General features: G+C 39.0%; 1 protein-coding gene across 13 annotated transcripts in view; it reads right to left on the bottom strand.

Moving 5' to 3' along the window:
- The window catches only part of RBMS3 (RNA binding motif single stranded interacting protein 3), a 1,326,374-nt gene that overhangs the window by 690,030 nt on the left and 610,753 nt on the right, over positions 1–25,591 (bottom strand). The window contains exon 1 of one of the 13 annotated variants that reach the window (XM_045036416.1): positions 24,373–25,026. The exons of the other annotated variants lie outside the window; for them this stretch is intronic. Coding sequence (XP_044892351.1) covers positions 24,373–24,447 — 75 coding nt within the window. The 5' untranslated portion in view covers positions 24,448–25,026. Of the gene's footprint in view, positions 1–24,372; positions 25,027–25,591 lie in introns of those variants that run through there. 13 annotated transcript variants of the gene reach the window in all.

Raw genomic sequence — 25,591 nt, 5'->3', positions numbered from 1 at the left:
TGCCTGTCTGATGAATGAGATGGAGACAGTAAAGGCAGAACCAGCAGGCACTTTAAACAGGGTTTACAAATGTAACAGTAAATATGTTTTTCTTAACTGAGTTTACTCACAATTGTATGTTGCTTTTTTCCTTCATTTAACAAATCAAACTAAAATGTGGCCTCTTGCTTTCCCCCCTTGACTGTGTACTGTACAGGCGACAAAATGACTAAGACTCAATGAAGGACAATGAATGCCCTTTGATAAGCAACTGAACCAAAACCATACCCCAACAGGAGATTGCTTTTCCAATAAGCACTGGGGTGCAATTATGAAGGCGAGGGAGAATGTTTGCTGGACTGGCAAAATCAGATATCCACGCCATGCAAACTTCAAAGCGGAGCTTTGTAAAGGTCTAAGGGAAGAGCCAAGAAATAAGTGTCAAACAATATATGGGCAGGGGAGAGGGTGCGTATGTGTGTGTGTCATTGCTTCTTCGTGTGTCTTTTGAACAACTGATGAAAGCTCCCTGTTTGGTTGAGGTTCATGCTTCCTTCTGACTGCTCTGACTACTGAGCTCCAGCGGGACCCGAATCTGGATCTCTACGTGTTACTGTTTTGATAAATTCCTTCAGATGCTTTAAAATGAAGTGCAAAATTTCCCCCAAACAATTTCTTTTGAAAAACCACTTTACTTAAAGAGAACATGGGTAATTCATTTCAGGTCCCACCCATCCACTGGTAGAATGGAAATCCAGAGACAACTTTAAGGATCAAAGGTGAACACACTGTTTGATCTCATGCTCAGCTTAACTGCTGGTGCTTCCTGTAAAACTATGAGGATTTCAAGGCTGTGGCAGGCATAGCTAGCAATTACCAATGTCTTCCTGGTGAAAAAAAGTGGGTGAAGCTGGCCCATGTATGTGAGGTAAGGGTATGCTGTTGTTATCAGAAACAAAGTAAGCATGATCTTGACATATAATCTGGCGCAGAAACTGGGAGAACAGAGCCAGATACAGAAATAATCCTGAGAGGCAGCTTGTTACTCACGCAACAAATATTTATTGAGCACCTACTATGTGCCAAGCATTGTTCTGTGTTCTGGGGATACAGCAGAGAACAAGATAGGCCAGGTCACTGTTCTTGTATCATTACATTTTAAGAGAAAAGTCAGATCGTAAACAAATAAGAAAGAACACTATATAAATATCTATATCTCTATATCTAGATGTGTAAATATAGAGATGTGGATATTTATTTATTTATCTCTATCCAGTAATGTTAAGAGCTCTGTGAATTGCAGGGAATTAAAACAAGGTGAAGCAATGGAACTCCACCAGGGGATGCTTTTCAACTGAGTGGGCAGCAAACACATTTAAGCTGGGATCTGAAAAATAAGAAGAAACCATTCATGGTAAGATTGGGCAGGATGAGAGGGGCGGATCGAGGCAAAGGCAACAGCTCTTGCCAAGGTCTTGGCATGTTGGAACAATAGAAAGAAGGCCATTGTGGCTGGAATATGAGAGGGTGAGAGGGAGAGTGGTGGAGATGAGGTCATAGTTTGGGCAGGGGCCAAGTGGGTGGTGTGTAATAAGGGCAGTCTGTAAAGGGTGAGTTGAGATGATGTTTCAAGAAGCAGCCACTGAGGATGTGCATTAAGATAGTGGGAAAACCAAGACAGATAAGTCAGTGAAAAGGCAGATGTGGGAAGTTGGGGAGTGAGGTAAGGGAGGGTTTCAGGTTACTGGGCTATAGCAGAAGATTAGATTTCAGTTAGGAGGAAGAGGATGGATACGGACATTGCTAAGGATCCAGGACCTTACCATGAAACAGCAGAGAGTGCCCAGGGACCAGTAATGTTGGGCAGGGCAAATGACTAGTTGGTGAGCAGGGGTAAGGGGCAAGATCTACAAAGACTTGGGAGCAACATGGCCATCTAGAGGTGGCCTTGCAGGGAGTGCCAGGGCATTGCCAGTGCTCATAATCAGATTTCCACAACTCGTACTTGGATGGCTAATTTATTTCTGGGATCTTCCAAGTCGTGAGCTAGAGCTGTAATAGCCCTCTTACATTTCTCAAGATTGGGGTAGACCTTTGACTACCGGATTGTGATCTCAGTGGCTCCAACTGCAAAAAGTTGAAGAAGGCAGAGGCACGGCTAAAAAGTGGGGAATCCAGACATATTCTCCTAGTTATAAAAAAGTTGTTTTTTTTTTATTTTAATTCCAGTACGGTTAACACACAGTGTTTCAGGCATACAATATAGTGTTTCAGTGATTCTATACATTACTCAGTGTTCATCATAATCCCAATCACCCATTTCACCCATTCCCCCACCACCTCCCCTCTGGTAACCATTGATTTGTTTTAAATTCATCTTTGCTTACACTCTTACCACCCATTCTAAATATCAGTTTAATTTATAACATACTCCTTAAGATTCACTGCCAATACTCAAGTATATACCAAGCCCTGTATATCAGGCAAGTTGCATACATTTTTCCCTAACTCTTGCAACCAACTCTTTTAGAGAAGAAATAACTAAACTCCAAAAATGACAGTAAATTATTAGAGTCAAGTTTTTATAATCATTTTTTCCCATTATATCAGACAATACATAAAAGCAAACAAATGTCGAGAGTTCCCTATGAAAAGGAATAAAAACTTTCTTGATTCCCTTTTGTTAATTAATGAATATTCGGGTGTATGTTTTCAAATGTATGGCTCCCATGCAATAGGTCCACAATCCATTCAACCTTATTTAGTGCTCTGATACATATTTTCCCTCTGATATGTTCTTAAGAATATATTCACGTCAACAGGATTTACTCTTTGAGGTTTTTATCACCAAGTGTCATCCTGTGCTACAAAGGTTAAAAAGAGAAATTCAATGAAAGGGAAGTTCACTTTTAAAGTTAAGCAAAACAGACAGGTTTTATAATGCAGATATACATTTCTTAAATTGAACTAAGAAAGGGTCCTAGAGGTTAAGGCTTGATGGATCCTCACTCTAACATTAGCACCTGAACCCAAGGGCAAGCACCACACTTCAGACTAAGATCACAAAGGAGAAACACCCCACCAGGCTGTGAAATATTTCTGAACAGTGAACCTAGCCTTTTGAATCATGTCAATTGCCAGGTTCAAGAGACAGTCTGATTCCAATGGAAGGTTATGGCCTCAACTTCACAATGAAAGGTCTGGCCCTGATGACTTCAAAGTTCCTTTCGGTTCTATACAATTCTCTAGTTCTGTTTCCTAGTGAATGAGCAAATGAACAGCAGGTAAAATGCTCAGAAAAGCAGATGTGTCTCCATTTAGGCAGGGACATTGGCTGTTTACAGGACCCACCATTTGACTGTCTTGGTGGGTTTATGGTGGTCCGTGTTGTTCCCCCAGCTCTGCAGATTCAAGAACTGGGCTTTCTCAGCACACAGGGACATGACCAGTATCCTGGAAAGAGACTCTACCTAACCAACCCACATAAGGATACACGAGAAGGCTAATTTATCAATAGACAACAGATAGTCTTATGATTAACATGTTCATATTTTGCAGAAATAAAAATACAAGAAATTTGCTAATAAAAATGCCAATTAAAAAAGGGGGGGGGGGAATGGACAGAAAAAAGGAGTCTCCAGACCAGCATGAGGTATGATGAAGAATCCCAATCACGTAGCAAGAGATCCCTTGTCTACTGGCAACCAAGTTTGTTTTTCAGGATTCAAAGTTCCTCTTCCTTGGACAGGGGAGCTCACATCTGATACTTCTTTTCTCTCTTTCCTTCCTTTCTTCCTTCCTTTTTCTTTCTTTTATTTTACACATTCTTTCTTTAGAGCACTTGAAAAATCACCAATTAAACTAGCTATTCATATACTCATGGAATATATTGTTTTTCAGCATGTACCGTTAAAATCAGTGAATTTTCAGTCTCCTAAGGCAAGCTAATTTCTCTTTTTGCCACGATCCGGGGACAACACACTCTGTTCCCCTTGAAGTCTTTTCCCACCACTATCATGAAAGTCCGACACCAGTCTCAAGAGAGGTAAGCCACAAAAACAAATTTAATTATTTAAATTACACGCAAATTAAAATCTAGATAAATGGCTATGTAGTAGACAGCAATAATCAAAAAAGCCACCATCACTAAATTTCAATGGAGTACTTGGTGATGTAGTTGGATGCGTCTTTGTGTAAAGAGCCTCATGGAAAATGAAAACGGCCTTAAAGTCACGTTTCCTAGAACAGTATTATTTAACCTGTGCTTTGCAGATGGGTCGTATCAGTATTCCTGTGGAGATCATAAGAAATATTTCTTGGGCCCCACCCCAAACCTATTGAGTCAGAACCTCAAAACAATACAAACAAAAACCAAACAAACAAAAGAAGACAACATAAATCAGTGTCTTAACAAGTCCTCCAGAGGATTCTTACACATGCTAACGTTTGAGAACCAGCGCCCTAAAATACAGCTCAGGGAAGAAACCCCATATTAAATAATCAATTGGTCAAACAAATAAACATACATACATACATACATACATACATAAATGGAAATCAATCGTAGAAACAAGCACAGAAACAAATGAAACATATCCAACAGTCTCACTCTTTCTAAGTAAATCTTTGCAAAAATGGGACCACACAAAAGGGTCACTGGGACAAAACAGGAAGTGTGTGGCACAGGGAAATTACATGAAAGGATAAAATGACACCTGGAAAAGACAACTTCAGACCTCAAGATAGGTTAAGTTTCTGTGAGCCCAGTACTATAAACTCTGAGCTTTGCCAGTCAAATACTCTTGCTAGCAACTAATTCTTTTCTTCACACTTGAAAGAGCCCCATCATGCCGAAGATGGTCTTAAACCGTAAGTAGGAAACACAGGGCACAGACAGGATGGGAGAACGCAGCTCTCTCTCTGTCATCCCCCTCCACAATGATGCTTTGTCCTCACTCTGGGGGACCTCATCCACACTTAACCACTCCAAATGTCACCTTCATGTAGATGACACTTAAATGTGTTTGCCATAGGATTCACATCTTGCTTTACTTCTTTCTCCTTGTCATAGGGGTGTCCCACTGTCACCTCAAAGGTATCATATTTGAAACAAGATTTTCATCATTATCTTCAGAGGATTCTCAGACACCTTTCTCCGGTCTTAATGCCATCTACACCACACTGGCCTTTCTCTGGTCCCTATTGTTCTCTGCTTTCCTGTCTATGCCCACTCTGGGTTAGCTCAACTTCCTAAATGTAACCTTCCTGCTGCACGGCATCTTGCAAAATACTAGTAATCAATTCAAAGCATTCCCAGCTCCTTTACGTTAGTTCCCTCTCAATTAAACAGTTTTCCGTGGCTTTCTTCTACTAACTGCATCAAGCTCCTTACTTGTTGGCTTGGTTTCCTCTTAATACATTATTATTACTTCTTGGAAACAACTGAATTTCTAGTGTTAATCACTTGCAATGATCATCGGTTCATATTCAAAAGCATTTAAAAATGCTTCTAACCTGGGTGGCTCAGTTGATTAAGCGTCTGCCTTTGGCTGAGGTCATGATCTCATGGTTCATGGGTTCAAGCCCCACGCTGGGCTCCATGCTGACAGCTCAGAGCCTGGAGCCTGCTTCAGATTCTGTGTCTCCCTTTCTCTCTGCCCCCCCGCCCCCACCCAACTCATGTTCTGTCTCTCTCTCAAAAATAAATAAACACTTTAAAAAATACAGAACTACCTTTATAAAAAAAATTTTTTAATAAAAATGCTTATAACTCTAAAAATCCAGAAAAACCCTTTCCTTTGTTGTTTCTAGGAACAAATAAACACAGACACAAACCTACACATGTACACATATGTACACACAGATTTTAAAGATAGGTTTGGAACCATATTATAACACTTTTATAGTTTTTAAAACCTAACAATATGTCATTTCCTCTAGTCAATATATCTATATTCATTGATTCCATGGCTGCATAGTGGTTCTTTGTAAATACATAACACCATTTATGGAATGCACTCCCTATTGATGGACATTTAGATTGCTTACAATCTTCTCTATTAAAAGCAGCCCTGTAATAAGCACCTTTGTGCATATATACTTTGAGCAGGCATTTCTGTAATTAGACTTGCTGTATAATAGGGCATGTACATATTTAAGGCCTTTGATCCATTATGCCAAACTGAGGCCTAAACTCTCCTTATCTGTTACTATTTCCCTAATTATGACAGTGTGTGGGAATGGCTGCCTCCCTATACCTCTATCTACCCTGGTTGTTAGAATATATTTAACTTTTAAAAAATCTAGCTGGTGAAAATAATATCTCACTGTAATTTTAACCCTCATATCTTTGATCATTAGTGACATACTTTTGAATGTTTGATAGCTAGTTCTATTTCTTCACTTACGAATTTTTATCCCTTTTATTATGGGAGTCCTTTCCTTTTTTTTTCTTATTCAGTAAGTAGTAGGAGCATATTTTATATTTAGAGAATCAAACCTTTGCAATATAATGCAGCAAACCTTTTTCTACAAGAGTATTTATTTGCTCATTATTGTACATTATGGTAGGGTTTTTCTCGTTGAAAATGTGTAAATACTTCTCTAGTCAAAATGCAGGAATCTCCTAAAAACAAAAACGAAGTTCCAATCTGTCATTATTTTCACTTAAGGTTTATGCCTTTGGAATGAAGTGTATGAAACCACTCCCTGTACAATGATTAAATAATTATTCCCTTTTTTTCTTTCCTGACCTCTTAAGGCCTTTCTGTAAGGCTATATACTCTGGCTATCTTAACTGTTTCCTCTCAAACTCTCTGTTCCAGCTAAGTGTGTCTGCCCACTATCCTGTCTCCCCTTAATTCCAACAGCATGCCTGTGTTACGTTCCTACCTTATTCTAGCAGGAATCCCTCCCATCCTTCCCCAACTTTAACCAATAGGCCATACGTCCAATTCCTTTGTCTACTTCAAGACTGACCCAAGACTCTCTTCTTCCTTCATGGCTCTTCCTGCCCAGACAGCTCTCATCTTTTCTTTTCACTGTGAGTCAATGTCACACAATTTAGCATTTAATTTTTCCCTCTGTGCCATGTGTCTCCTCTGTTTCCTCAAATAAATTAACTTCTGAAGAGCAAGAATAACATTATAACCTCGTTCTGTCTTGTCCAGACCACCCTATACAGGGCCAACCCAAGAAATAGCTCCATGAACATGATGCATTGATATATTTTATTTCCCATTCTGAAATTCCAAGTTCCAAATCCCTTCTTAATAACTCTAGGATCTGAAACAAATGAACACAGAACTGGACTGCAAGATATTGTCATTCAACAACGCACACTGAAAAATCTTATTTCCCTCTTTTACAAAACTCCTTCAGACGGAAAATACACAAAGGTATAGGAGAAAGCAAATGTACTCAGTTACATTTGTACTCAAATGTACAAATATACTCTGGTTTTTTGCCTAAGTCAATGTTGACATGAAAGTAAACATGTGAATAAGTAAGAAGCAAGCAAATACTTTACAGAAAAAAAAAAAAAGTCAAACACCTTGAGGAGAATTTCACTTTTATATTTTTTCCCTAGTTTTATGTCAGTGCCTTTGGAACTGAAAGTGAAATGTTATTTTGAAATTAAAAAGTAAAAAAAGAAAACTGTAAGAGAAACATAGATAAGTATGGAGTAGGTTTCATTATACTTTCCTGAAAATGATAAAATCAGTTAAAGGATGTTTAGAGAGTGAAGCCATCTGTTCTTTCCTCAGTAAATATCGAGTAGCACTGACTATGTGAAAATCATTGTGGTAGGACCAGAAAGGTCCTACCAGAATTATTTTCTCTGGTAGCTAGTGAGATATACTGAAGGCAAGAAAAAAATGGTTTAAGCTCCAGAGAGTGTCTATCAGTGTTATTAGAGTTTAGGAAATGGAGCAGCGACTTCCATGTAGTTAATTGATATTACTTATTAAGCACTTACTGTATGCCAAACAAGGATCGAGGGTCACAGAGCTTGAAGACCTTTGAGATGGCCCTTGGTTTTTGAGCATGAAGAGCATGGTAAGCGTGGCCATTGGAGTTAGAAGGAGATTAACACAGGGGTAATCTTTAAGGTTAGTAATGCAACACGTGAACAAGTTTGAAAGATATTTGAAAATTCAATGTCGGCTCGAGAAAGTAAAACAAAACTCAGTCCTTCCATTCCCCAATGAATACTCTTGAAAATTATCTAGATAAAACCCAATACCACACCCAGAACCAGTGCTGACCTCACCGAAAGCATTTTTAAACATGAGGCTTAGCTCTAGGGAAGCAAGAGCTGACACTATAAAAGCTGGCTGTCAGAAAATAACACCCCATTCCCTCCTCTAATTTAGTTACTTTAGGGGACAAAAGGCACCCTGGGAACTTAAATGAGGAAAGTGCAAGTATTGTGAAATACAGCAATGTAAAAACCAGACAATTCCCCAATAGATTCATCTCAGACTGCGGGGTGAGTTTTCTACAGAGCGCCGAGACAGGCTTGCATTGCTTTCCAAAATAAAACGACAATAAAAAAAGAAAAGTTCATGTAAGAAGTCTGAGAAATATTGGAAGCGGAGCTCTCTACATGATTTCAATCCAGCTGATTGCAGAGATGGATGCCAGAGAAACACAATGGAAGTGCAAAGAAATGTTTCAATGAATAGCATTGATCTGAGCTATCGCAAGGATTCGTCCTCCATTATCCTCATGCATCAAGTCAATTCCGGGCCTTTCAGTCACCCTCTCCTTACCATTATCACTAATAACAATCGCTTGGCGTTAATGGTTCTTATTTATATTTTACCATCTTCATAATACGTTAATATATTGGCATTCTTTCCAGAACACTGAAACACATTACTAGTAGTCTAATATTGATCGTCAAGACATCTTATCAAATAACTAAATATTCCTGTGATGGGAAGAAATGGCAGGAAACTGAAATGTGAAAAGGTAAGGAAACCCTGGGGAAATGGCATTAAAACAAGTTCGAGAATAAAAGCACTGGCCTTCCAGAACTTAGTCTTTTCACCTGACCAAAGTGCTGCTGTCATTTCTGATCATTAAATTCTTTTTCTAGACTTTTTAAAAATGCTCTACTTGCACCAAATCTATATGGAGTATGGTACACTGTTGATTTTCAAGCCTGGTGAAAAATGGTGAGAATTCTATTTGTAAAATGGGAAAATGCTAAATTGGCTCTGGCATACTGAACCATAAGCTACCTATCCCACCTCGCATACATCAAAGTAAAAGAAAAAAGTCATCCTAGCATGACTTTTTTCATGTTTAGGAAAACTCCAAGTTTCCAAAGAAGTACATGAAACTTGGCCATCAAACTCTGAAAGGTGTACTTAGTTCTATGAAATGTGAGTATGTGGAAAAGAATTAAGTATTAGAAATATGTGCCCTTGATCTAACTTTGCTGGTGGAAAACACAAATGGTGAAGCTGTATGGTCTACTGACTTCTAGACAGATTTTGGTCAGTAAGTATTTCGAGATAAGTCCAGTATAGCATCTCCTATAGGTGAACTTTTGTTTTATTCTTTCTTTTGCCATATTTTGACTTTAATTAAAATTGATACTGGAAGTAAGAAACAGGACAAGTACAGGGGAAAATAAAATAAAATCAGATTTCACCTAGATTGATTAGATTTTCCACAGTCACTTTTTCCAGCTCAATTAACGTACCATGACATTTCCCCTATGGTCAAGTAGCACCAAACAAGTCCAACACATAAGGGCTATCACAAAATACAGTTTGCAGTGTTCCCAAGATAATAATGCAAAAAGAAAAATCCTGATGCCCAAACCCTTGGGCAAAATATTTACTCTAGGACAAAAATGCCTCAGTGGGATTCCAATCAAATAGGAAGATTTGGGCTGCTTAAAGCTGTTGTTGTCTGCAGTTGTTCCTTCAACTTAGAATATGAGACGGCAAAGAAAATTAGCCTGAAACACAAGCACAGCCCACAAAAAAGACAATGGCTGAGAAGAACTGAAATGGTAGCCCTGCTGATCCCAGGCACCTGTTGGGATCCCAATTCCGGTGTCACAAGGAAAATAAGACATTTCTGCTTCTGCCGAACAGTGAGACATTCCCTTCCAGCTCAGACCTCAGTCAGGAAGACCGTCTTCCCACCAAAAGGAGATTATAACCCTTATCACCAAAACACAAAGGGGCAGGCTGGTCTTGCAGAATGCAGGGTCTTTGGTTTAGGAATCCAAGCAGAGAGGGTAATCCTTGTGTAAGAGGAAACTCATCAAGACATTTTTTTAGTGTTGAAAGGGAGTGTTCAAAGGGAAGCAAACCTGCTTCAGAAGATCAATGATTCCATCTTCAAAATTCAAATGAGTACCTTGTACATATACTATAGCATTCTTCATAATGACAAAACAGTGGCAAAAAAAAAAAATCATGCCCATCAATGAGTATCGCATGCATAATATGTGGTGCAAAAAAAAAAAAAGATGTATGTCTAATGGCTCAGTGAATATGTCACAAAGTATGCAATTCATTCAGAAAAGAAGTAAAATAACCTGGTAGGTATCATCTCATGTATCACAGATATGATTGTATGTTTGCATGGACATAAAGAATGCCATAGAAGGACCCGTGTGATTTTCTTATCAATATTGGTTATGTCTGAGAGTTCTGACAGAATGATGTGTTGTGCTGAAAGAGATTACTAACATTCATTTGACATTTTGAATGGTTTCATTAGATGAAATGAGTAGGATTACCTTGCAAGAGAAAAATTTACCAGGTGTGGAGGAATTACATACATAGAAACTATATTTTGCAAAAATGGTAATAAGAAGATTGACGCAAGAAAAAAGAAAAAAAAGCACATAACAAACAGAAGAGAATCAGGGCAACTAGGAAAAATCAAGAGGCGTCCAAACCAAAAACACAGTTTGTTCCCTTAACCACAACTAGGTTACTGTTCTCATACATTCCTTGGTGAGAAAGGCTTTGAAGTCTTCACCAAAATCCTATCTTATATCATCTATCATTACTTTAGATATATCTTTATGCCTCCTTAGTTAATTGTACAGGGAAGGTATATAGAGTCCTCTTTTCAAAGTAGGAATTTTGGCATTCTTGTCTGATCTTCAAAGTGGTCTTTTCAAGTTTTGAGTGAAAAAAAATCCATGTCAGCATTGTTGTGGACCATTATGTGGCATGGATAGATGATGTATGGCTAATAGACTCAAGATCCCCTGAATAGTAAAGCGGACAAAGAAGGAGAAGGGCATAACACTCCATCCATCTCCTATCCCCTTGAGCTAAGTTCACCTCCTCATATGTCCAACTTTCTGCCAACCCAAGAGAGGAAGCCGCATACACAAGCTGATATTTTTGGCAACTGCTCAGGAATGGCCTCTCTTACTCCCTCCAAACCACCATCACTACCATTTAGTCCTGACCTACTTGCTTACTCTCATCCCCAAGTTCCAAATACTAGCTACTCAGACTGCCTTTGAAATCCACTCGGCCCCTCCCTGCATTGGCACATACTCAGATGCTCTTGCCAGCATCTTGGAATGCACGCTGTGGCAGTTTTCCTGTGCTTTTTTTTTTTTTTTTAATTCTTCTTCTCCCCCCTCCCTTCTTTCTTTCTCTTTCTTTCTTTCTTTCTTTCTTTCTTTCTTTCTTTCTTTCTTTCTTTCTTTCTTTCTTTCTTTCTCCTTCTTCTCCCCCCTCCCTTCTCCTTTCCTTTTTTCTTCTTTTCTTTTTCTATTGCAGTTTCTGGCTTAGCTCACCTCTGCTATCATAGTGTGTCCCATGAGCTATAAATGTAAACCAACTCCAGCCAACAGTCCTAGGGTGCCTAGCCTGGTGGCCCACTTGTTTCGTGGGGTGGGGGTGAGGCAGGTGAGGCAGGGAGAGATTGCATCAATTTGTATATGTCAAGAAAGATGCTTTAACAAGACTTACTTCTGATACACAAAATGCCTTTGACACAAAGCATCACTGAGATAAAGAGCAACTCTGGTTTTCAGCAATGGACTAATTCACGAGACATAGATTAACACATTCTGAAAACCTTTCATTATGAACTCAGTCTGCACTGCATTATGCACTCAGTGGCATTCTATTGGCCACTGCAGGACACTCACAAATTAAGACCCCATGGCCCTAGTCCACAGGGGTTCAAGACTAATCCTGACACAGATATGAGGAGTACAGGTGTATTCAAAACGCCAAAAATAAATTTATGACCAAGCACAGAAGGAAGAAAGTCAAAACCCATTCCCATTCTACCTTGCAAAGAAATGAGGTGGGGGGAATCAAGAACTAAAAACGGTAAGAGGGACAGGAAGCTAAGTGAACAGGAAGGAGGATATAGAAGTTTAGCAGCTAAAGGCAAGGAGGCTAAGAAGGGAAATAAATTCATAGCTGAAAACCTGAGATAGGAGGAGGAAACTGAGCAGGAATGGGCAAGTGGGAAAGAAGCTGTGGTACAGAAATAAAAGAATTAGTTCCCCAGGAGGGACAGTCTGGGAAAGGCAGGGAAACGTAGACAACTTAACGTGCAAGCAAGGTCACGTCAGACAGCCATCCTAAATGGAACAGGGATGGGAATGTGAGGCAAATGAACTTGGCAGAAAAGATGGCCTATGAGTAATAAGAATAGCTAATCTTTCTTGGACCTCGATTGCCCTAAACCCCTCAGTGACCATGTTGAAACCCAGACTCTCTTTTCACCAGGACCCAGGATTCTAACATATGCATGTGCTGAGAGCATTGCATATACATTCTCAGTTCAACTCCTCTGTGGATCTCTGGGTCATTCATGGCCCACAAACAGCACTCCTGTCTGGTGAGTACTTTGCACTGTGTGGTCCTCATGCCAATACAAGTTTTCTGGTTTTACCATTTATGCTGTTTCTCCTCCTCTCAAAGCCAGATCCTTTCCACACTGAACAATGTATATTAGGAGCTTCACTCATGATTGTATTTTCAAGTATGGATGGATGTCAGAGGAACATTTTATATATAGAAATGCCTAAATATGTGTTAAATTTTGACTCCAAAGACTTTCTGAAAAATACTCCTGTTTCCAATCAAAAACATTAATAAAGCTTTTATCCAGGTTCTGAGAACTAGTGATGGGAAGTCAGAACAAATAAAGCAAGTGCTTGGAGGTTACTGAATGCCTCAACATGCAAAACCCAAACAAAGCACTAAGTTTGCCCTCATAAGCATTGATTTTTTTTTCTACAAGACACCAAAAGCCTCAACTATATGACTCTTCCATATCAAGTTCTATCTTCACATTACAGTTTTCCCTAACGATGGTTCTTTGATTTGTAAACTGTATTTTCCTTGCCAAAGAGTTCTTATTGTTTGCCTTTGGAAAGGAAAACATATGGTCAAATTCCAGAAATTTGAAACGTAGAATAAGATCTTAGCCTTCCTAATTTCTGTTTCTTCTTTTCTTTGTTTTCTCTTTCTTGGGGCCTCTCATAAATCACTAGTTAAATTAAAATCTCAGAACTGCCATTTTTTTTCCACCATACTATTGACAGCCTTATCACTGAAAGCTTTGAAGATCATTAGAAATCCCACAGTATCAACAATTATTAAGAAATTATTTGGGGGGAAAATTAGAATCAATTGATCAATAAGATTTCTAAAGATGCTATCAAAAATAACAGGAAAGGGGCACCTGGGTGGCGCAGTCGGTTAAGCGTCTGACTTCAGCCAGGTCACGATCTCGCGGTCCATGAGTTTGAGCCCCGCGCCAGGCTCTGGGCTGATGGCTCGGAGCCTGGAGCCTGTTTCCGATTCTGTGTCTCCCTCTCTCTCTGTCCCTCCCCCGTTCATGCTCTGTCTCTCTCTGTCCCAAAAAAAATTAATAAACGTTGAAAAAAAATTTTTAAAAAAAATAACAGGAAAAAGAGGGTGGGTATCTAACTTGTATAATATATTATCAATATACCTCAGATCATGGGAAGACAGAGTTCTTTTGAAAGAAATGGAAATTATCAGTTACCTGTACTTCAGTGAGACTTGTCTCTTTTTTACTACCAACTAGCAGAAAAGAAAAAAAAGATATGGAAAGAACACATATATGTCACCTTGAGACCACTTTGCCTCTCCACATTCCCCCTGGTCATTCAGCCTCAGTGAAAAATCAGAACCATTGAAATAATCCTTAAAGTTTCCAGAAGTGTGTGAGTGTGTTATAGGTGAGAGAGCTAAATCAAAACTGATTCCTTGAATCTGCTAATGAAATTCAGTGAGATCTAGCCAGAGAGCTGGGAAGAAAAATTGAGTAATTAGGTAGAGAATCCAAATATCAGGTGATTATGAGAATTCTCCCTGGAAGATTGGGGAAGGGAATGAATTTTTAGGTACGAGTGTATGTGTGAAGTTAGAGAAAGAAAAAAAGAATCCTTCTCAAGTTGGGAGAAAATGATCATGCCCTGGGCCTGGGATCCTGACTGTCTTGTATCACTGGGACAAGAATGAATATGAAGGCAGCTATCACGTGAGGCTCAGGGCTGAAGTATCTTCAGTGTGCCCAACACCAGTGCACGTAATGATAGATCTGGTTGGAGGGTGCACACATGTAGATACATATGTTCTGTAAAAAGTACACGGATTCCATAGGGCTAAGAGGGACCTTTGCACACCAAGAGAACAACTATGGACCCTGAGAAACAGGAGGAGGTGGAAGTTTTAATACACACAGCAAAACCATGACCCAATTTCCAGACAGAGGAATTTAGAAAGATTATGCCATAAAGTACATATTATGCCATTGATTTGCCTCCTGCCTGTACCCTTAAGCTGGAAGCCCAGGGAAACACCTGTTACATCCAAGCTCTATTTCTTTCCAATTGGTAAACAATTCCACCAATTGCACAATGAAAAAAATTCTGTGAACCTGGCACCCAGATCTGGAACTCTCGGCTGTCCTTGCTGCCAAAGGTCAATCCAATGTGTCTACTTTTGACATATTTTAGCCAAAGAATGTTAATGACATTTTCCGATACACTGTGCTGTTCTACCACGTGTCCCGCCCCGGAAATTTGGGATTACTAAAATACAGAGATATCTTAAATTCCAAAAGGTCACGATAGGTAGAGACATGGCCAGCTTTTCAGGCTTTCTGACCACTGTAGGGACCCACAAAAACACTGACAAGATGAAAAAAATGCATCACCTCCAAACTAAAAAGAAAACTATGAAACCAAAGTAATAAACATTTGTTTACATATCAACAAAATACAAGTCACTGTCAACTCTATTCATGGTTCCACTTAGTCCTTTGATAATCTTTGTACTCAAAAAAATCTGCATGTTAGATGCATACTCCTGTATGCCAGATGCCAGCCACAATTTCGCAGGCGAGATAAATCTATTTACTTGCACTCGAGTTTGGGCAGCAAAATTATAAAAACTCTTTATTTTATTGCAAAAAACAAAAGAAATCTATTTTGATGGGGAATATTAATGCCCTTTAATATGTCTGTTAAGTTTGTGAGATGGGGGCTTCTAGGACTGTCCAGAAAATATGAGAGTTTTAAAATGACCTTTCACCTTTCCCATTGTTAAAGGAAGCCACTAAACTTGGAGAGAAATTCTTCCATGGTCACTGGCCTATCCCTTCTGATTTTTTTCCTTTATCTTTTTCCAGCCTATTAACGAAGTTAAACACGAAAACAAGAATAAGGCGGGAAGGGAAAACTCGCTATTGTTATGATGAAATCAAGTTGTCCTAACAGATAAATAAGGAAGTTTGAAGGCAGTGGTTAATCTTTTGGAATAAATTTTAAAAAGAACATCAGAATTTTATTATTTTCAGAATTCCTTGTCTTAAATTGAAACACAATATCTTAATTTCTAATGGTTCAAGTCTGAATTGTCACGGACAGCAACAGACAAGAGGCCTAGGGGCTGAAAGCCAAGACCAAGGATAATTCAGGAGCCGTCACAACCCTTCAAGAGACTAGCACCAAGTTAAAAAACAAACAAACAAACAAACAAACAAACAAAAAACTGTGTTTTTCTCATCTCCTGAGAAGAAAGTAAACATCACAGGTATATCGTATGGTTTTTTGTATGATACACTAGAAAACAATCTCTGAAATTTTATTCCAAGCGTTGTACACAATCCTTCAAATACTTCATCTACTCGAAATTACTTGGGAGTATAAAAGTATATTTGCTTGAGTGTTAAGTTAGCTTAGCATAAGTGATATTCAGGGTGCCACTGTCCAGTTTGTGTGAGTGGTAAGTTTTAAAAGGGGCAACTGAGAGTTTACAAGACACTGATAATAGTTTCAACTATGACTCACATACATAAGAAAAGCCTTCAAGGTATCTTAACCAGTTCCAGAAACCCAGATAGTTAGCATTCTGTTTTCCATTTTCCTTTTCATTAAATCATCATCAATCAGCAATATGACTAAGATAAATAGACAGCAGTACATGAGATAAAAATAGAAAGACTTCTCAAAAATCCTCCTTAAATTCTATGCATGATCCATATTCAGCTTGAAAACTATCAGCTAAGACTGAAATAACCAAAAGATCATATCTAGCATAAAAAGTGTGATGTACAACAATTTCTTAACAGTACAAGATAATGATAGGAAAGCTAATTCTGGAACAAATTAAAAATCAGTACCCCAAACCATTACTACTAATATTTAGAATATAGTAAGATTTGTTTGTTTCTTCCATTGTGCCTTACTTTCCACACAACAGGACAGGACATTATAAGGGTTGCCTTGACTATATATGCATTCAAGTCTATTTTTTCTATTTGCTTATCACTCACAAAAACAAAATTCAAGGTTCTACAAACTTTCATGAATGCATCTAACAGGGACTTTTTTGAGAATAAGAAGGGTACCTGGCAAGAAAAAGAGGAAAGGATAACGGTCTTGCTTCTGTGTCCTGAAGATGTTATTCCTTTCCTCGTATAATACCATACGCTATAGTTACTATAGTATTTATTTCCCATGCTTTAAAGGGTACTATTCAGAAATTCAGGGATTTGAAGGATTTGCAAACTCCAGTCAAAATAGTGTTTCATCTATCGATTTGTCATTTCCACATTGACACTAGCTCCTGGTTTCATTCATAAAACTAGGGGTATCAGGACTTTAATGAGGCAATCCTACTGCCTTCATTACCCCTACTGGTTAGGCCAAACATATGCCTAACCATTCAGTTCTTATACAACCTGGAGAGAGGAAGTTAAATGAGGAAAAGTAAAGCATCACACTGTCACCATCAAGGCTTTGGACAAGCTCTAATTTTACCCAAAGGAGAAAACTTTAACCACCACAACAAAGACAGCAACGGCCATGATAAAATGATGCCTGTCATTCTGTCCCACCCCTGGGAATTGCTCTCCACCCACTCCCAGGTGATGGATGTGTTTCTCTGGGTGCACTGGGTTTAGATGTGGCAAAGGATGCAGACAGTTAAATTCGTCAAATCACCAAAGTCGGCAAAGCTGCATTTGATCTGCTCTGGAGAAAGCAATGGGGGGCTGAACAAAAACTCACCAATGGCACAAAACCAAGGTCATCTCCCAGTACCACGAATGCATCAAAGCAGGCTCATTTATCTCAAAAGTGAGAGTCACAAATGCTAAGCCTGGAAGAGATCTTAGAGAACCTGACCTAGAAACCAACTCGTTGACACACAATTCAGAGAATTCCCTCCCTCCAAAACAAAACAAAACCAGAATCCATGTCTTATCATTTATTATCCATATTCTTGAAATTTGTTACCCATTAGACATCGATGTTCTGAATTACAAAACTTTATCCGTATAGCTGATTCCACATGGTATATACTTCCTGACCAATAAATCTATATGGAAAAAAACCAAACATTTAAAATGTGAACAAATTCTCGGCCTATATATATCAACATGAAAAACAAAACCAAACAGAATCCAAATTACCTCTCTCAACCCTTCTTTTTTTTTTTCCTTTTCCAAGTTGCTTTCTAGTGTCTGAAATCTGAAAAACGGGCACCCCTATACACTTTTTCAAGGACCTGAAAACAATGACTTACTAATAAATCTTTTATTAGTATTAGTATCCTATAGATTTACAACTCTAATAAACTCACGATTATCATTTTCATGAATAGTTTTTGTTTTTGTTTTTTTTCCAAAAACTCTGAAATAAAACATCCCATAAAAAACAGACCCAAAAGTTGTGTCTCTTTGTGTAATTATGCTCTTTTTCACACAGGCCACAGAAGAGCAATATGCATCGAAAACCAAATATCCTATTTTCAAATATCTTAAAAAAGAATCACACTGTTATATATTTTGCTCTTTCTAAGTTACTGGTCCTTGTTACCCATCTTCAGGGATAAACAGCCTGAAAATTTTCTTACAATAGTTCCACAGATTAAAGTAGCAAAAAACAAAACAAAAAAACAAAAAACAAAAAACAAAAAACAAACAAAAATAAAAACAAAAAAAAGCAGGAGAAAAACAGTTGACGGTTTCAAAACAGAAACGAGAAATTTCGCTTTGGCTCTTTGAATGCGGTGCTCCTTGGGAGTCATGATGCCCCTTCCAATGGCACTGGTTACAGACCCTTCAGTAAATATGGGTTTTCCAATTAAATGGCAGTCTATATTTAAAAACTGGTATCATATGTCTGTCTCCATCTTCAGAAAGTGTATGTTTCAATCCTGTCCAAGGCAGTTCTAGCATTTTTCCCACTACTGCAAAGACCAGCATCGCGTATCCTCGACACAGGTATTACGACACACAAGTACACTGTTGCCCTTGTAGTTTCATCTGCTCTCTTGCTGTGCAAAAGCTATAGCATAAAAAAGTCTATTCTCACATGCTTTTGATATTACACTATTTAATCACATACAGCTGTGGCTTATGAGACTGTTACAAAACACAATTTTAATGTAGTACTCGAAGCCAATTTTGGATAAACATCAACCATTTGCTCTGAATAAGAAGTCCGACACTAAAAAGATTTTCTCTTAAAGGAAAAGACTGGTTTTCTTAGAATTTGGCGTGGGCATAATTGTGACGGAGCCCTCTCTCTGCCAAAAAGACTGATAATGTCAAAAAGGATTGTGTAAAAATCATATTAGTGCAAAAAATGAAGCTTTCCAAAATTCCTGGAGCCAGAAAGACCTGAGACGAACTTACATCCTCCTTCCCTTCTTTTGCCTCCCTCCTTGCAAATCACCCCTACCTCCAACCCTCTAATAGATTTAATTACTTCATAGAAATAATGTTGAGTTTTAATTCTATTTTTTTTTCAACTTTTTTTTGGGGGGGGGGACAGAGAGAGACAGAGCATGAACGGGGGAGGGGCAGAGAGAGAGGGAGACGCAGAATCGGAAACAGGCTCCAGGCTCTGAGCCATCAGCCCAGAGCCCGACGCGGGGCTCGAACTCACGGACCGCGAGATCGTGACCTGGCTGAAGTCGGACGCTTAACCGACTGCGCCACCCAGGCGCCCCTTAATTCTATTATTGAGAGAAAGCAAGAGCAAACTGCATTACAAAGATACTCTTAGAACAAATTTACATGTTTCCTTTGAATTTGGCATGATTCTGAAGAAAGAAAACACATGAACTTTTTACATATTTCCTCCATCTAAGTAGGCACTCAACTTAGTGAAACAATGACTATATTATAGAAAAGACAAACCCAATGATAATAAAAAGGTGGGGGGTAAAGAAAACAAAACAACTAGAAAGGGAAAGTGACCCCCTATAACTATTTTTCTCTTACTTAAAACCAATTAAAATTGTATACATTCTAAAGAGAGACAAGATTTATCATAGTTTCATATTACCACCTTACCCCCCCCCCCTTGAAGCAAAAGAAATATTTGGAGTTGTACCTAAAAATTCTCTTGCTGGAAGATTTTTAGAAAACCAGTTTTGTATGTTTCAGGCTTTCAAAGGAAAACAGAACTTGGGAGTTTTCAAGGCTGTTTTAAAACTGGCAAGTTACCAACTCTGGCTATCAATGCAAATCTGAGGCAGGAAGTACTAAGGAAATTCTAAACTCATTCCCTCCCTCTGCAAGATTTTCTACATTTTCATGTGCAAGAAGTATGTTAAGGGGTTGTTCTGTTTTGCTTTTGAAGGATTTGTACGTTTACATCTTTGAGAATATCCTTTGCCCCTAGGAGCCTCTCTCTTCCTTCACCTCCTCCTTAGTCCTTTGTGTTTCAAGTGTTTGCTCTTTCTCTGGCACAATCAGTTGGGCTCTAGCTAGACTTTGAGAGACGGGCAGCTGTCCAGGCTGCAGATGGTTAGAAACTCAGCCTGAAATCGGTGTGCAGTTGATGAATTACTCCTTACACCTGACCCCAACTTCACACCATGCTCTGAATACAATCTGAGTACCACCAGCCAGAAAAACCCTATAGGGTCCCACCGTCTGAACCCATTTCTGTAAGATCTTCAGGGGGAGTGGACGGCCAAAGAAGGAAGAGCAGTGGGCCGATGGAAAAGCAGCGCGAGTAGAAACTGTGCCCTGGATTGATAGAAATGTCGTGACCTGGTCAGGGGAGGGAAACAGAAGGAAGGACAAGCTTGCTGTGGGTGCCTGGACGAAGTTTAAAGTTTTGGAAGCATGACCCAAGTTTTCGAAGCATCATTTATGAGAGAAATACCTATTTCTCAGCTGCAAAATATTAGTTCGCCGGGCTGTGACCATGTTTCACTCTTTTTACTTTTCCTAGTTTGACTAAGCTGTTTTGCCAAGAAACCGCCCCAAAGTACCTCAAATTCAGATTGAAATTCACCCTGGCTCTCACAATGCAAAAGCAACAGGTTAGCTACTTTGAATGGGCTAGAACAAAATTACTGAGAAATATTAGGTTACAACTCAGTCAAACATCATTATAGACATTATCATTAAGCTCATGAACCCTTTTTTGGTCCCCGTTCTCTAAAATCTGCTTATTATTCTGGGTGGCCTTCAAACAGCAAATTTGTTTTGATGAAGATTTTTTTTAATCCAGTTATGTCTCTTATATAAATATTACAACATGTCACCAAGATTTCTTCTTTACTGCTTAACCAAAACCAACGTTTCTTTTTGAAATTGGTTCTTTCGAGAGGAAAAGAAAAATGGCCAAAAGAAAATTGACAAATGACAACTTTGAACGTGAGGTCTTGGAGAGTAAGCATTCTGGAACAACACTGCTGCAAGGCATCGCTAGCCACCAGTCAGCCACTGGTTTTCATTTAACTTACAGGTACATTTTTCTCATCTATTGTTTTAAGCATTTAGAAAATTATTCAAAGGGAGAAAAGCATAAATGTCTTACTATTATTATTATATTTTATTTTTAAGCAACACAGTTAATGGATTGGTTCTAATTTGATCGGAAATAAGAGGAGCAGAGAAGGCAGGGAAGCGTCCCAAGTTTTTCTAAAACTTTAATTGCATTTGAGGAAACAGAAACATTTCCATTTATTTAAAAATCCTACTTTCATTTTGTTTTATCATAATAAAACAGCAGTTGTATCCAATACACACATTGAAGTAAAAGAAAAGGTTCAGTATTTTGCACTTTCTGAATGAATACAATAAATAGTGAACCTTTCAGTTCTGTAACGATCCCATAAAGATTTTCCAACCCAAAATAATGTCAGTAAACAGCTTTTGTTGATTAGTTGAAAACACCTGAATTTAGACAACAGCTTAAATTATGATGTCACCAGAACATGACTTTTATTGTCAACCACAGAATTCTATTCTTATCAACCATGAGTATTCTTTATATACCAGCATCATTTTAAACAGCTATGATTTCAAAAATGGATTATAACTATAACCCAAGGCTGGAAGGACAGTAGAATCTATGAATTCCACCTGGGCTTACCAAATAAACATGAGCAGCATGCATTTCCTTCAAACGTATTATAGATTAAATTTTAAGATATAAGCATAAAACAAGCCAAAAAAAATGATACTGAAATAACCTAGTTGTGTTCATGTTACACGGGGGCATGATGGTACTTTATTACATAGTGTTCATGCTGTCAGGAAGCCCCCACATTTGAAAATATGATTGACCCTTCTTCCCATCCCCTGTGCGCCCACGTTTCAAACCAGGGCACGTTTTCACATCTTCAGCTTCCAGGAATGTTATTAATGTCTGTCATTTCAGAGCCACCGTAACAGCATTCGACAACTTCACAGCACTGTCGAAATTTTACAACATAATAATCAATATGAACTACCAGGATAGCCAAAGGAGCTGATCTTATATTCCCTACCACCCTGATCTGATTACCCAAATATCAGCTCAGGTCACCTAATGGATCTAGCTTCTTTAAAAATGTTCCAGAAGTTGATGGCTTTGACTAGCTTGAAAGTAACAAGATCCAGATGCCGCCTGTCTACACAACACTAAACTACATAGGACCCCAAAACAGATCGTTTTTAATTCCCTCTGTATTTTTTAGGCTCTCTTCTTTTCTGTCACTTCACTTTTCCTCTTTATCCTAATCTCTCTCTCTCCTTCTCTCCCTCCTTCTCTCTAACACACACACACACACACACACACACACACACACACACACACACACACACTTCCCATCAGTGTAGCTCATCTAGCATCCTGTCCTTAATATAATACGCACATTATTTCCTGATGGTAATAAGTTAAAAGAAATCTCAAGCAGGAAAGCAATTATTTCATTATTCCATTCATTTTTATCTGAAGTTTCTTTTCTGAATATACTTCATAGAAAAAAAAAAAAAAAAGACCCAAAAAGAAAGCATGAATTTTGAAACATTTGGAAAAATTTAGCCAAATGAGTAAAAGGGATGGAATGTCCGATATTTTTCATGGAACCCTTGAGTTTGTTGTTTTTGTTTCTTTGGGGGATGAGAAATGACTATAAATTTCCTTTTTTTTTTTTTTTAACTTGTCCTTGCTTTGCCATTTCCTTAAAGAAGGCAGGCAGCATTCTCTACCCAATCCCCCAAAGAGTTAAATCTCAAGGCACTGGAGCAGGAGGGCTGGTCTATTTAAGCAGCAGCAGCAGCACAAACTAAATGCTCACAAAGGCAAAAAGCAATGTGAGTCGACCTTGGAGGGGCAGGGCGAGTCATAGAGCGATTGAAAAAGAAAGGAAAAAAGCAACAATTTTTAATGTAATTCTGAAAGTCTGCTGCCTGGTCTGGTTTACAAATAGGCATTGTTTGATGAGACAGAATAAATAAGAGCTAACTACAGCATGAATTACCAAACACTAATCACATCATCGAGTCCTAGTGACAGCACAGATCACTCAGGCACGCCTTGTTCACTCTCGGCATATTTATTTATTAAGAAGACAGCGGAGTCTGGCTAATGCAATACAAAATAATATCATCCATATAGAAATATAACCCATGCGTTCAAAGTGGTAACTACACCAACATCCCCCCCACCCCAGTCAAGTCCAATTTAATTGACAAATTGGAGCAGTGATTTCACACCTGAGAGTCTTTCATGTCTGAAGTGCAGGATAAAGTTCACGGCTGGCACTGCCCACTGCTTCGTTACGTGGGCTTGCCACTGGCCCCGTAATGATCATTTGAGCACACATATAAAGATTCAAGTATTTAACCAATTCACGTCCAATTATCATCAGTTACATTGCATCCCGTTTCAAGACCCAGGCCTCCTGATGGCAGCCAGCACAGAAAAACAGAGCTTCTAAAAGTAAAGAACATCTATGGTAAAGCTCCAAAATTCAGTCTCTAGCATCTTGCTCATCCTCGATATAAAATAAAATATGTAAGGCAAATAAAACACACCACACACACACACACACACACACACACACACACACACAAAACACACCCAAACAAACTCTAAAGGACTTTAGTCAGCTGTACTATACCTTCCCACACCCTTCTTTCATTTTATACTCAGCGATTAAAAGTTTGAGTTGCCCCCACCCTGGTGTGTCCTATCCAGTGGGAAAAACCCTTTTAGAGCCACAAACAAAGAACAGCTCACCAGAAAAGCCCCTGAAATTGTATTCTTGTGCCTGATAATCACTGTTACGATCTCCTTTCTAACAACCCTGTCCATCTGCAAAGGACTTTACTACGGATATCAGGAACATTTTCATGTTGCCAAATAACAACAAAAGAACACGAGCGAAACTATTATCTCTCCTAAAAGAGAAAGCCACAATCCCGGGCTTGCTTTCTTCTTATATTCTCCTCTGCCTCATTAACTCCCTTGGTATGTTACTAATTTCAAAGAAGCAGGAAGAGGTGATGGGGAAGGGGAGGTAAATAATAATTCACATGCCTGTCTATTTCCCATCCCAAGTGCAGAAGGATACCACACTGATTGCCAGACTGTGGGTCGAGCCATACCTTGGTTTGGAGATAGTGAGGATAGTAGTAAGTGTACTGGGGGTACATTTGTGGCTGATCCAGGCGTTTGCCCATGTAGCTGGAATCTTTATCTCCGAGGCAGGGAACTGGATGACAGGGTATAGTGCCCCAGGCCGAGCTTCCTCTTAAACCACTATTCCTGACAGTCTCGATGACTGATGAGGCTTCAGAAATCCCTCGTCTTCCACCACTCGCTAGTTCCAACACAGCAAGAATTTAAAAAAGAAACACACCAAAAAAAAAAAAAAAAAAAAAAAAAAAGGAGGGGTATCGGTAGGAAAAAAGACCAACAGACACAGCCTCCCCAGATCTTGCCTTCCTTCCCCCAGCTGCCAGGGTCCACTTGGGATGAGGCAGTTTGTTCTCTACCAGGCTGTCTGTAGTGATGTCAATTGCCAGCGTTTGTAAAGAGAGAGAGAGAAAAAAAAAATCAAAGTCCTTTTAGCACAACTCCGAATCCTTGCAGATCAGCTTCCTGTCTCCTGTTTGTCTCTTTCCCCACCTTAAAGAAAAAGAAAAAAAAAAGAAAGAAAGAGAAAGAGAAAGAAAGAAGAAACAGAAAAAAGAAAGAAAAAGAAAGAAAAAGAAAGGGAAAAAGAAAAAGGAAAAAAAAAAAAAAAAAAAAAAAAACCTCGCACAGCTTAGTTGCTGCTGTCTCCCTCCCAGAGTGACATGGTGTTCGGGGCTTGTCCTGTCCTTTCATTCACTTCCCCTCCTTCCAGCCGGTGGGTGGAACCGAGAGAGCCTCTCCAGGGAGCAGCGTACGCAGTCCAGAAGGCTGCAGTATTTCCTCCAAGAAAAAAAAAAAAAAAAAAAAAAAAGGCTGCTTCAACCCCTGCTGCAAGCAAAGTTCCGATTCCCTCTGCTGGCTATCTCGAATAGCAAAGCAATTTTTGCAGCCAGCTGGCTGCCGCTGGAACTGAACCCGGGGAACTCAAATGCAGGCGGTGGATTATTTCTTATCCTTCCCTTCATCTACCCCCCCCCCCCCACCCACAAGAGCTGCCTTCTTTTCTTTTTTTTCTTGCCAAGTTGCAAGGTATGCTATCCTGCTAAACAAAACACAGAAGACCACGGGAGGGAAGACGAAGAGAGAAAGGAAGAGAAAGAAAAAAATAATAATAAATAAAGGCAGAGGGACAACCCTTGCTGGTGAAAATGGAAACAGGGTGTCTCAGATGCTTTCAAAACCTGTTAA

Source organism: Felis catus, chromosome C2, assembly GCF_018350175.1.
Source record: "Felis catus isolate Fca126 chromosome C2, F.catus_Fca126_mat1.0, whole genome shotgun sequence".
Lineage (NCBI taxonomy): Eukaryota > Metazoa > Chordata > Mammalia > Carnivora > Felidae > Felis > Felis catus.
This window is presented reverse-complemented; position numbering and strand designations above follow the sequence as displayed.